General features: G+C 46.0%; 1 protein-coding gene across 5 annotated transcripts in view; it reads left to right on the plus strand.

Moving 5' to 3' along the window:
- The window catches only part of LOC126543970 (mitogen-activated protein kinase kinase kinase 13-like), a 593,636-nt gene extending 587,670 nt beyond the window's left edge, over positions 1 to 5,966 (plus strand). For all 5 annotated transcript variants that reach the window (XM_055061158.2, XM_050191137.3, XM_050191141.3 and 2 more), the window contains one exon: positions 1,798 to 5,966. In XM_055061158.2, coding sequence (XP_054917133.1) covers positions 1,798 to 1,893 — 96 coding nt within the window. In that variant the 3' untranslated portion in view covers positions 1,894 to 5,966. The remainder of the gene's footprint in view (positions 1 to 1,797) is intronic.
- The last annotated feature ends 8,300 nt before the right edge of the window (positions 5,967 to 14,266 follow it).

The raw sequence follows: 14,266 nt of genomic DNA on the forward strand, positions 1-14,266 counted from the left end.
TCATAGTTCCCGAAACTTGTGTGCAGGACTGGCGCAAATAAAAGAGGTGTTCTACTTTAGCGGCCACTGCGTACAACGCGCCCGCGCGCCCCCTATCTTCAAAGGAATCTGCAATGGAGGCAGAGTGTACATACACATCAAGCTGTGTTCTACGCACTGTGTTGTGTTCTCATTGCTTAGTTCGCGTTGAAGTGAGAGGCTGCACGAAAGTCAATTCGCTCGCACCTGCTACCGCACTTCCTCACTCAAGTGTTTTGATAGAGTTTCCGTAGTCATTGAGTGAAACGTGTTCAAGTTTGTTTGTGCATGCATGACACCACGCTTGTTACTTAAGTTAGTAAGTGAATGTTTAAATGTTTATACAGTCAATAAAACTACTATCCTTACTTTTCGTGTAGCTGTCTACTAATTTACTATCACAGTCGATGCTTCACCTTTTGTGCGAAACTACGACTTTTTTAGTTATCGCAATCTTAATGTATTGGGAGTAAATCTTTGTTTTTCTAAATGAGAGAAAGTTGTATTTCTGTATGAAAGAATAAGGTACACAATACTGCGAAGGACTTATCTTTTTTAGGTCGCGCCAAACGGGTGCGCATTACAATCGTGGACAGTTTTTTCCTTTTTGTTGGTCACAGAAAACAAGTATGCGTTACAATCGAGGGTGCATTAGAATCGAGTAAATATGGTACCTTATTAACTCAAGCACACTAGGTGACTATTTGTCACTGCCCCATTTCAATGGGGATGCCAATAAATCATCATCGAAGTGCAAAAGAGAAATCCTGCTGCAGTACATTTCTCATACATAACTTGTTTCGATGGTGGCAATACGTTGTGTTGCTATATTGATTCAATGCTAAATTCATTACCATCGACAGTCACCGTGAACCGAGTTCTGCTGAATTTTTTTAATACTGCATACTGCACTACCTTCGAAATCGGCGCACATGTTTAGACTGCACACACCCAGGGGAACGGGCCTAATTTTTAGGCTGCACTACCTTCAGGATTGGCCTACATATAGACTGCACACAGCCTTGGGAACGGATTGCATTTTTAGACTGCACTGCTTTGGGATTGGCCCACGAAAGAGGCTAGAAACACACATACCTGATACCGCAAAATGGAGTAACTTGCTCAGAAAAACATTGCCTTCAATATAGTGGAAAGCATAAACTTAATGCATAGAGAAACAAATTCAACAAGAGCAGGCACTCCCATAGAGCCCAGTAGCCGAATTGACTGTAGCACAAGTGGCTAATGTGGACAACTGAATAAAACTTCCGGTTTCAGTTTTAGGCACTCATAGCTTGAACGTTAGCTAGTACATGTTATGCCAGCTGTGCTGATTGGCGCAGCATTTGTTTTTGCTTCTACTGCTCAACCGTGCATTCTCATGTTGTGGAATCGTTTTTTCTATTAAGTACCATAAATACTATTGCGAGGTCTTTATGAGCCTTCATCGAAGCTGTCCTCTGTGCAATGTTCAATGTCATAAAGTAGATGCAAGACGCCTTATAAAATAAGGAAATGGTTATATTGCTTTATAAACATGCTCATTCTCAGGCTTCTTGTGCATTCTTCCATTGTGGCTTTTTCTGTCTGCGCTCTTGCACCCAGTAATAAGCCCATAATTCTGTTCATGCTGGCAAACGCCCATGTTGTATCTTGAGGTACCTTTGGGCTCGAGTGAAGTGTACCTGCAAGTGCTTTCTTGTCAGCACTTGTTTTCTTATTGGCGAATGAAGGTGGTTGTCCTCTCCTGTAATTGCTTGCCTGTGCCTGTCTGTGCAGAACCCATTGCCAACCATCAGTGACACGTACAGCTCGGCCAGCCAGACGTCACGTGTGAACAGCGAGACAGGTCGCACCGAGACCACCGTCTGGTAGACATCCTGTGTACAGTGTGGTCCAGTTGACTTTGCTTTATTTTCCAATGCTCATGAGACATTCCAAGTGAACAAAGGGCTCTGGGACCAGCCACAGCTGCTACCCAATGGCACCCATTGATGTAACACGATTTTACTTATTTATTATGTTTTACTGCTCTTTTGTTACTGCATGAGAGACTGGGGCCAGCCTGCATCTGTACCCTCCATCATGTGATGGCACCGTGATTTCCAGATAACTGTTCTATATAGACTCTTGTAATGGCTGCACACTAGACTATGTGCATAAAACTTGCCAAGAATGCTGTTGTTCCACTTACAATTCCTGAGTTTTAACATGCCACGACTAATGTGAGGACATGAAAAGCACCATGTGATGCAAGCAACAGACCCTGCTTATCCATGTCAAGAGGCTGGAAAGTTGTCCTTGAAGTTGCTCGTGTTACTTATCTGACCCTATACACATCTACATTGTTTCATTTTGTGAAAACAAACGGGTTCAATTTTGTGATAAAATTGTTACCAAAAAAAGGATGACAATTTTATCTGTGTAATAGCCACACCTCGACTTTTTATATACAGTGTTTTTATCGAAATTATGAGCACTCCAGGCAAGTTTTCTTCATAGCCACGATGTTCTGTACACAGTCCAAGTGTGATAAGGCTCTGCCCTCATGCTGTGGGTGAGCCGAGCCAATGTTGGAGATCACATGACAAAGCAAGAGTCCTGTCACATGTAGTGCTACTTTGAGTGAGTGCACTTTGCTATTCAGTGGCTGTCATACATTTAGTGACACTTGTCTATGAGTGCATTAATCCAAGTAGCCTCGATGGCACTGTATCAAATATAAGTAAAACAATACTCAGCTGACAGTCACTACTATTTCTAATCCCAGTTTCCTTTGCGTTTCAAAATGTTCTAAGAACCCCCTGCTTATGGAAACAGCCATTCTTCATCTGTCAACAAAATCTGAATCATTTTCAGGCATCGGCGCTACTGTCGGGACTTACAAAACGCGAAGCGCATCGCTTGGGTGTTGAATGCAGTCGCTTTTGGTCTTGGCTCGTGATAATGGATAGTTGTTTGCCTGTTTTCAAATATTTACTAAAATAACAATATATAATGTGCTGGCTCATTTACATATTGACACTGGCATCAATTCCAAATGGCACTTTCATTCCACATCTAGCAGTGCACCATCAAAGTGACACTCACTGCAGTGAACTGACACTCACTCAAGGTGTCACTAAATTTGCCTTCCTGACTGTGGTATAATACAGCAAGTTTGGCGATTTGGTTTCCATTCATAATGAATGTGGTAGCTTATCGGCAATGGAATTGTGCTGCTGAGCTTTCCATCTGGGCCGCATTTCGACGGGGGCGAAAACCCCCCGGTATTTACACTAAACAACCTCAGGTGGTCAAAATGAATCCAGAGTCCCTTGCTACCTTATAATCATCATGCAGAATACATAGCGTAGTAAGAACAGGTCGAGACTGGACAAGCGCCAACTTTCAACTAAGGTTTTATTGGCCTTATAATCAGATTGTGGTTTTGGCACGTAAAACCACAGTATTAAATATTCAATTTCATAATGAAAATAGAGAGAGCAAGAAGGGACAAGTTAGAAGCCAGGACGAGGACTCGCTCACAGCTGAAGTTCATTATGGAAATCATGTGATGCCATACATGTAAGAATAACACCCAGCAGATAACAAAGGCTACAACACTATTAATCTAGCAGTCACATAGTACTAGATTTGCCAGAGCATACGTGAACACAGAATTACAGTCAATTCCCTGACAGATATTATACCTCTTTGTCCAAGAGTGTCACTGATGGCTGACTAATGCACGCATTAATGTCTGCAAGTGACAGGCCTTGTGGCTTCCTGCCTACTTGTGCTAACATCAATTTTAAAAAAAAAAGGACCTCACAACCACACACATTACAGTGAGCTGCTAAATGAGATTGCGTTTTAATTTGTATGTTCTTCTTGTGTTCCCTGACCCAATAATTTATACAGCGTCTGCTCTGACCAATATAAACTTTTGCACAATTTTTTTTTAGACGGACACAAAAATTTTCAAGCTGCCTGTGGGAATAGCACAATTCTAATCCTTGAACTGGATTGCTCAAAGAGGCAGACATTATTTGCACAATAAATCGAAATGCATAATCAACTAATTACCTTATGGCACATTTTGCAATTTAAGCATTGTAGCCGGTCAGATTTCAAGGCACATCCACTTGGAACCAGTTATGAGGATGACACCAATTTTGAGATGTATGCCATCAAACTTGTGGTAAAAATACGTTGTTGTTCCACTTACAATTCCTGAATTTTAACATGCCAATTCCATAACATGCCATAACGTGTCCTTGGTGTCTTTTTTGTTGGCTTCTTATGATATGACTAATAAAGATCTGGCCCTCGGTTTCCTTTCTTCTTGTTCATTACATAGCGAGGCCTCGAATCTGGCAGTATTGATGCCTTCAGGTGGCATGTGTGGGTTTATTAGCCAGTTGCCTTCACCCAAAAAGATCATGCACACGTAGCAACAAAAAAGGATGTTCCACATCTGCCGTCAAGGCTGTGAAGTGTGGCGCTGGCTAACACTCCCAGGGTTCCAGTAGGAAACAAAATACCCAAGAAAGTGGATGGGGAAATGGCGCTGCGGTAGCTCAATTGGTGGAGCATCGCACACGAAATGCGAAGGTTGTGGAATCGTTCCCCACCTGCGGCAAGTTGTTTTTTCATCCACTTTCAGTTCCATTAATTTATCATTTCTTTAATTCAATTAATAAGTACATGTAATTTCTCCTCTGCTGTCCTTGGTGTCTTTGTTTGTTGGCTTCTTATCATATGACTAATAAAAATCGGGCCCTTGGTTTCCTTCTTGTTCATAGCTTGCCATAAAGTAATTTATGGCATATTAAGTAAAAATAAAGGTGATTATGTATTTCAATTTCTCATGCAAGTAATGTTAGCCTTTTGAAGTAATTCAGCACAAGGACTAAAATTGTGCTTTCTTCCATGGGCTATGTTTGAAAATTCTGTAGTCTAAAGAAAAACACAGTGTGTGCATGTATTTTCATTTTTTCTGTTTGTGGCTATTACACAGATCTATGCAGTATATTGATGGTCATTTTAGAGTTTCAGTTACACATGTTTGTTGCACAAATCTTTGTGTACATACATCAGAAATGTTTGTGGCATGTATGCTGCCTCCTCAATGATGTATTTGAAGGTTGTCTGGGTCGAGCAACGAGAGTTTGGCATAATTAACATGACATCTCATGTTGCCTCAGCATTTCGGGTTTATTCAGGCACTATGGAGTGTAGCGCGCACAGTTTCCATGTTCACTGCTGCGACTGGGCTCATGTTTACACTGTAGAAGAACGCACTGCTCTGACAGGACCCACATTACCATGTTTTGTCTTGGAGCATCTCACACTTGGTCCAGCACTGGATAGCCAGCTGCATTCGATCACATAGCTGCAATAGATTAGCCCTCACACACATCATCCAGCCGTTACCTTGCTCTTAATTGTCAACGGCAACTCTAGTGCACTGAGTCACAGCAGTTCGACTCCAATCAGAACTTGAAGCACCACCATCTGCAAAAGCTCAATGTTGGTGGACTGTATTCTAAATGCACTCATTGAAATAGCATAATATGGCATGTTCACGTTGAGTGTACAAGGCAGGACAAATTGTACAAAGTGTCTTGTGCACTTAGCAATGCTTTGTACATTGTAACGTCCTACTTCAAGCAACAGAGCCTTTCCATGGTGTTTGAAAAAGGAGTTCTGACACTATTGCACAGGCTATTGGTTGCCCAAGCATTCTGGAGTACACATGATTTTTTTTTTTTTGACGTATTCCTTGGGGTTGCCGTGCTAGTCACACCGCCACTGTGTTTGCACTGACAACTCAAGCTGCTGGTCTCTGTAGGGGAAAGTGGTAGAACGTTATTATTTATTGGCACTGGTCTTGGGGGCTGTAGTATGAGTCAGCATAGAGCTGCAAGCGTGGGCCATTAAAGCTTGAATAATTGTAGCCAAAAGTGTGTGTCCTCCTGAAACTGAGAAGTGACCTCTCTTGGTTACTGATGCACGACCATTGTGAAACACCAGGTGTCCTGACAGTTGAGTACTAGCAAGTAGCATTTGCTTATCATTTATGTGAGTTACCAATTTCTTGTCAGAAAGGTATGTTTAAAGTAACAGGGCATTGTGTAAGCTTTTCAGAAAGGTTGCACACACAAAACACTAGAAATTATGCCACAGAAAGTAAGTATGCAATCAGTTAACACACTGCACTGGCTAAGTAAATTGTGTATGCATGAAGATACCGAAATATCAGCACCTCTGCTTCAGTGAATGTGTCATTCATATTATTTGAACTGTGACCAGTCCTGCATCACTCACTCAAGAAAATTGAAGACATGTTTTATCATGTAAAACACGAAATGCCCAGAAAAGGTGACTGCCTGATTTAATTGTTGTCTCACCACTGTGGTGCAAACCGAAATGGTTAGTGCCTGTGGCGAATGCCTAGCAGCAAGATGCACTTGTTTGTATGAGCTGTTCTCTATGCACATGGACTGCGGAGGTGCAACCAGCAGTCTGTTTCAGTGATCCTGGTACACTGTAGAAGTTAACACAGCAATGCTGCAAAATGGATGCACATACTGTGTTTACTCGCATTCTGGTTCTAGCTTTGATTCCCTTACTGCCTCTTGGGTGCCATGGAGATGTTGTACCACCTACCTTATTATAATCTGAGGTGCTCTCCTGAGGTCTCTGTTTGCCGCTTTCACATGCTACCCACTTCCCAGTGAGCATAGCACAAGGAGCTACTATAGAATATAAACAACCCCAAGTTTACATGCTAGGAACCTATGTTTCAAGGAGATATAAATATGATATGCATAGGCAGAGATTTGCACAGTTGGGCTGTGGCTCAGTGAGCTTTTCACAGTGAAGCTGTATATGACTAGGATCCCGGGTTTTCTTCGTCTCCGTAGCCAAAAACTCAACCGATAACAGCAGAAAGTGTGCACCGCTTGGTTCCTTGCAGCATCACCAAATGGCACTCGCCTCTGCACATCCGACCCTGGAGCTCTACCGCTCACGTAAGTCCAGCCCAGCTATGCCGAACTTCTACGACAATGACACAGGGAGTGCACTACTCTTTGAAGTGCGCGCGGGAGCACTCCATACCCTCCTTATACCGGCATTGCTTCAACACATGATGATGATGGTGAAATGTGGCTGGGCCCTTTGCATCAACCGCAAATCGAATATGCCCTAGCCAAAGAATTAAACAGGAAAAAAAAAGAAGAAAAAAAGAGAAAAAATTCCACATACGCTCACACACGCACTACAGTGCTAGTCCGCCGTTATTGTATGCATCCCCTCAGTTGCACCACCACTGTCCAAGCCACATAGTTCACTGCACCAGCCGTCTCACCTCCTTCATGTTGTTGCACTGAGCCACTTGGATCTGCAAACCCCAGTGCCTGCGGCAGTGTGGTGTCCTCTCGTTGGTGTGAACACACAGGCAGAGCGAAGCACAAGGTGGTCGGTGGTCTCTTCCTCCCCTTCGCAAACTTGGCACAAAGCACTCGTGACTTCGGTGGAGCCGTTGAAATGGCGACGGTAACCAAGTGTCCGCAGTGCCCCTGCCCATGCTTCGAACAGCAAACCGCTGCTGCCGTTGTCGTACAGCCGCTCCTTGCTTATATCACTCTTGTGATTGTGGTAAGCCATCAAGGTTGACTTGGGGCACATCACTCTCTGCCACTGTTCGTTCTGTTCACACACCTGTTCCTGAAATGGGCCCATTTGCACTCCTTGCTTGCTTCACGGGTTTTGTGAAAAAACTTCCAGTGCAGGGTGTGCACCCGCGTAGTTTACCAAGTGCCCATTGCAGTCAAGCTAGTGTATCTAAACATGCGCCGAGCCCACTTTCTGTCACTTAGGAGATGTAACGGGCCCTTGTAGGCCAGCTTGCTTCTGGCTTCTCTGGCCTCGTACGAGGACTAGCCAACATCACCCTGAACGGCCTCTATGGCCACGTGGCCATGGCAGCCCAATGCCAGTCGACCAACCTCTTGTTGTCTTCGTTCCAGCCACTGTCTGGTGCCTGACTGGAAAGTGAGCACTGCATTGGCAAACGAGAGGCCTGGGACATGCACACACTTGCACGTTTCTTGAACCAACAGAAAGCGGTTGCATCTCCAGAGACTCCATTTACGCAATATGTTCGCAGCTCTGCACGATGCTTGCTGAACATTTTCCTCGTGGGTGGCACGCACTGCTGGAAGTGCTCAGCAACACACCGAGGTATCTATACTCTATCTTCCCTGGTATCTGTTCGCCATCAGGCAGTGACGCAGCCGCATATTTGTCTGGGCCCGAGAGTACCAGCACCGTTGACTTCTTGGCATTGAAGCTGGGTCCAAGTTTGGAGAGATGATTTGCTGACAGCGAATCCAGATGTTGGAGGTCGTCCAGGCTGTTAGCCATCGGAACAACATCTTCATAGACCAAGCCTGGAAGCCTCCATGTCACTGGTGTTCCACCATACATGTGAAGAAGTGAGAATTTCCACCCAGCCTCCTTCAACATACTCTCCAGGCCAGCTGTATGCAGCACATACAGCAGCAGCGACAGTGGGCATCCCTGCTGGAGACCTCGTCTCAGCGTCACTGGTTCGGCTTGGGCTTCAGCAAAGCAAGCCAGAGCAGTATTACCCACATAGAGCCAGCGCAGCAGACTGACCCATATTCTTGACATTCCAAATTGTGTCTTTGAATAGTAATGAATAGTGCACAGAGGACGAGACAGTAAAATTCAGACACACACACAAACAGTATGAGCGCTAACTTCCAACCTTCATACTGTTCGTGTGTGTCTAAATTTTACTGTCTCGTCCTCTGCACACTGTTGATTACTATTCAAATCATGCACCAACAAGCCCTAAAAGCTACACTGCTGAATTACAATTTGTGTCATTTGGTGAAACATAGGGCCATTTGGTATGCTATCGTAGGCCCTGGCGACATCGAGAAAGCAGGTTTACAGACCTCTAGCCTCTTTGTGTGCTATTTCAATTGCCTGTGTCAGCACAAATATATTGTCCTCAAGGTGCCGATTACTGCGGAAACCGTTCTGTAGTTCTGTCAGCTTGTCGCCGTGTCCAACCCAGGCACTCATTCATGCCTTCAATATTTGTGCGAAGATTCGATACAGCACACTTGTCACAGTAAGTGGTCTGTAGTCTCCCAGCAGTCCTGCATCTCCTCCCCTCTTCGGTACCAGGATGACTCGTCCACATAGCCAATCCTCAGGAATTGGTTCACCTGACATGATGTCCGAGAAGATATCCACCAGACGTTGCCTTGCCTTGTCTCCCAGGCACCTGAGCTGACCTGCCGGTATGCCGTCCAGCCCCTTGGCCGTGTGTGTTCCAATATGTGTCATCGCGCTGTCAAGGGCTGGACGTGTCACTTGCCACTTGACGTCGTTGCTAAGTTGGTATCCATTTATACGCTGCTCTTTGGTTGAGTCAATCTCTGGTTCAGCATTGTCGACTTTGTACAGATCGTGCATGTGGTCTGTAAGGTGCTTCCCAATGTCAGAGACCGCTTGTCGTGTGGGGTAGCAACCTTCCTGTCCAGCGATGCCACGTATGTCCAGAACTTCCTGGCCCCGTTGTGCCCTTCCACCATGAACAACTGGAGTTGTCTGCTGTAATGCTCAACAACCTTGCATTGAACGATTGCCTGCGCAGCCTGCTTGCAATTCAGGTATTCCTGCCAGGTTTAGAGAGAGGGTTTGGTTTCACTGCTTTTCGGTGCAGTCGGTTAGCTGTTTTGCACGTGTTCAATGCTTTCGTACCTCTTCATCACACCATCCCTTTCGCCGCATCCCTCCACATGAGTTAATAGGAACTTCGTATCCCCAACGTTGCAAAGTGCCATCTGCCGAGCATCTGGGGAGACTCAAGAATGAACGATGCATCTCATTGCCCAGTGTGTTGGGGTGTTACCAACTCACCTTGAGGGCACCACTCGCTTCGAAGCCCACAACAGTGTCACGACGTCCACAGTAGTGGCAACAACCAAAGACAGACTACGCTGGCAGCGTGTTTCTATTTACCCCCAAGTCCCGTGCTCAACCGCTGCGCCACCATGTGCCACTCACACGTACATACCACGTTTCTAGGTACTGTATTTGGTTTTGCGTCTGTAGGGGCTTGGGAGATGTACTGTGCTTGGGCATGCAGTCTGCTCAGCCCAGCCCGCTGTTGCCTGCATTTGCAGAATTTAGACGGTCTAGGTAAGTTTTAATTTTTTGTTCCTGGACGTCACACGATAGTTTGTTTAATATGCGCTGTGTGTGGCGCCTGTGCCTTGCTACTGTTTCAGCTGGAAGAGAGATAGTGATGTAAAAGAGGGAAGGAAGCTTGATTACAGTGATGATATGGCTGGTGCGAAAAATCCTCCATGCACCAAGATTATCCCAGCTTTTGTAGATCGAAGCGCCTCACACACCACGACCAACTTCTTAATCTCATCCCTTAGTGAGCGAGTGTAAGCCAACAACAGAGACACTCACGGCTCATTATGACGTGGGCCTTTGTCTTCTTCAATGTGCCACCATAAAACAGGAGCGCATCTGCTTCACTAAAATTGTTACAAAAGTTTCATAGGTATTGTTCTGACGCACATCAGCAGCACACACTTCCGGCAGCTCGTTGCAATGCAAGTTCAAAGGTCATGCCATCTCCTCCGGCGAGCTGACTGAAGACTCAAAAGGAGGTGGCACACCAACATAGCTGCACTTCCGGCTTCAAAAACGTGACGTGAGGGCATGGAGGAAGGAAAACTTTCTTCCTCCATGCGTGAGAGCCTTTCCTATTTTGTTTCTTTCTTCCATGGTTTTTGCATGGAGGAAGGAAAAACATAGGGGGGAGCATACTGCAATGCGATTGAAGCCAAACATGTTGGCCCAACACGTGATCGCACATCAAAGTGTGCGGTTACGGCAAAGCTACGGCAGGGCAGCCGAACAAACATGCACCGAATAAAAACTACTGGCATAGCTACAGGGAACCAAACGTCTCAGCAAATCTAGATTCTTGTTCCATGATCTCCATGCAAGAGGTCACGTGTTGGGCCACCACTGTGGCTTCACAGAGCACTAGCTTGCCAAGGCTGGCTGCATGACATAATGCTCACTCCTATATTTTTTCCTTCCTCCATGGGAGGGAGCATTGCGCAATGCGATTGAAGCCAAAGATGTCGTCCCAACATGTGACCAGAGATACAGGCAGAGCCGAGCAGCTGCCGGCCAAGCGTGTATCGATTAAAAACTACCCATAGAGTATAGAACCAACTATCGGGCACCAAATGTCTCGGCAAACCTCGATTCTTGCTCTGTGATCTCAACACAAGAGGTCACGTGTTGGGCAGACACTGAGCAATGCACTGAGCAAAGGGATTGGAGTCGCGGAGTGTTCACTTGCCAAGGCTGGCTGCGTGACGTGACGCTCTCACCTATCTTTTTCCTTCCCCCGTGGTTTTTGTCCTTAGGCAACCAGCTAGAGTCTCAAATAGCAAGGCACTTCCCTTCGTGTTATTGTACGGATTTTCCCTTCTAATTTCTTTTTTCATATTCCTGTAAATCTCCATGGCCTACCTATCAAGTATACCTAGGAACTCCATGGTCTTTTTTGTTTCCATTCTTTGCACCCAATTCACTGTCTCTGTTTCTCCGACTTTCTTTCTGATGACTCCTGGTTGTCTATGTACACTTTCAATTACCCTGTACTTGGTGGCCAACTTTCTTTACCTCTTCCTCCATTCTGTGTGCATGCTTTTCAGGTACAGATAACTGTGCACTTTAGCCGCCCATTTATATTGATACGTGTTTCTAATTTTTTCTTGAAAACTAACGTATTGCTCTGCGCTTCTCTGACTTCAGCGCATCTGCTCGCCTCCGCAGATGCGTGGATCGAGGTGAGCGCCATTTGGTGGTGCTGCAAGGAACCCATTGGTGCACGCGGTGCTGTGATTGAGTTTTTGGCTATGGAGACGAAGAAATTCCAAGATTAGTCATATATATCTTCGCTGTAAAACAATGTTGTCCAAGTTTACAGCTGCTTGTGTGAATCATGTAAATGTAAATAATCATTACTAAAGTGTGTATGATGCACCAATGCAGGTAAGCGCATGCTATCTCCTTACCCCGATGCGAAATCTTGTGTCTGCAGGGTATTGACGCATTATAAAGTGGTCTCAGATATGCTGTGATATACTGTGCAGTGCATGGGTGCTATCCCATAAGGTCAGCCCGCATTGTAATGCAATGGCCACAGGGGCTGAGAATCGCACTTGTTTAGTAGTGAAACTTTAGCAGCCAATTTAACAGCTCGATCGCGGCAGGTTTCTGAATGAGACCGAAAGTCCCCAAATTTCTCTTTTGCAACCACTGCTCCTCATGCATCAGAGAAAGAGTGGATAAATCCAATTCTGATGTGCTCATGGTTTCAGGTGCACAAGCGGCAGTCATGTATTCATGTGGTTATACTCCAGTTTAGACATAGTGGAAAATTAACCTGTTTATATTCATTTGTTTTCACTGACGAGTTGCACCTATAATCTCGCAACTACGCACCAGATTACTTGTGCCGTGCAACAACACAACATAGTCCCATTACGAATTCATTTGGTGCGTTTATTATCTTTGAAAACGTGGTGCCGTCCGCATCGATGAAATTGCAAAAAGAATTTCAAAAGAGTGGTTAGCCCGGCTGCGTATTTCCAATTGCTAGTAGGTGCAGCGGGGCGTGGCACTTGCGGAGACGATGGACGTTTGCCCGCATGCGCGAGTAAGAGCGGGTGCGAGAGAGAAAATGAGGGGAATTTTGCTCCTTGAAAATACGACTGCCTAGGTACTGCGGAGGAGTTTCTTGGCGCACGTTGTATGCGCTTGTCCCTAGGCGCGCCGGCAGAAGTCGCAAGGCGCGGTAGTGCTGAACTTAGCATCGCAAGTTGGCGGCGTGACACAGTTATATTTATTCGATCATGTTTCTACTAATGAAAACAACGTGTCATTATTTCGCATTATTGCCAGCGCCTCCAGGACACCAAAGCGGCAACGGGGACATCAAAGCTAGAAGCCGGACTGGTCCGTGGGTTGGGGCTGTATAAGATCAGTATAAGATCCGCTGTCCGCTATCGCGGACAGCCAATTTTTGATGCGAACACCCCCTGGCACGCGCAGGCCTCTGCGGCCCCAACCCACGAGCCGCCCTGCTTTCAGCTTTGATCCCCCCGCTACCGCTTGGGTGCCCCGGAGATCCTGCGCCGCCTGCTTTAATATAACCTCAGGTGCTCTCCTGAGGCCTCCGTTTGCCGGTTACATGTGCCCTCCTGGAGCAGTGCTTGTATGGAATGGAATGGAATGGAAAAACTTTATTTCTCTATATCTCAGAGAGATTGGCGGTGGGCCGGTGTCTTCATGTTTTGAGTCCTGGCCGCTTCACAAGGTCGGCGTCCCTATTCCAGGGCACCGCTGAGTCTTGCTGCCTCGCAGGCCTGCTGCACAATTGCCCGTTGGGCTGCGAGCTCGCTGCTGGTGAGCAGACCCTCCCATTGTTCCACACTTGGGTTATTTACTTTATAGAATGCGAAATTACGCTTGCATTCACACGTTATGCGGTGTAACGTGGGGGTTGTTCCGCACCACGGACATGTATCCCTGTACTGGGTAGGGAACATTTTGTGTAATGTGTGCAGGTTGAAGAACGTACCTGCTTGCAGTCTTCGCCAGCTTACTGCCTCATGCTGTGTGAGCGATGTGTGGGGTGGGGGGTATTTAGGTCTCCTTCCTCTGTAGTGGTTAAGTATTTCTGCATACGTCGTCTCCACCGTTAAGGGGGCCTCTAGGGTTTCCGACTGCCCTGCTCGGTGCGTGAGTTCGTGAACTAGGCGGTCCACCCTTGAGTTACCCTCAATCCCGGTGTGTGCCGGTATCCAGAAGATCCTATGTTTTATCTTTTTGTTAGGAGGCTCTGTTTTGAGGAGGATTCTCAGTGCTTCCTAACTCTGCCTTGTGTGTAGTTCCTCCATGTTGCTTTGGAGTCCGTTAGAATTATCAGAGATTTGTTCCTGCGGTAACCTTCAGCCGCCGCTAGAGCTACGGCGACTTCCTCCCCCTCCGTTACCGTGCAGTTTCTCAGGGTCGCGCAGCTAATTGGTTCTCCCGTGTGGTTTACCACTGCTGCCGCGACTCTAAACATTCTAGTGTTGCGGTCCCATGGGTATACGGCCGCATCTGTGTATATTGTGTT

The sequence above is a fragment of the Dermacentor andersoni genome, chromosome 1 (genome assembly GCF_023375885.2).
Source record: "Dermacentor andersoni chromosome 1, qqDerAnde1_hic_scaffold, whole genome shotgun sequence".
Classification (NCBI taxonomy): Eukaryota; Metazoa; Arthropoda; class Arachnida; order Ixodida; family Ixodidae; genus Dermacentor; species Dermacentor andersoni.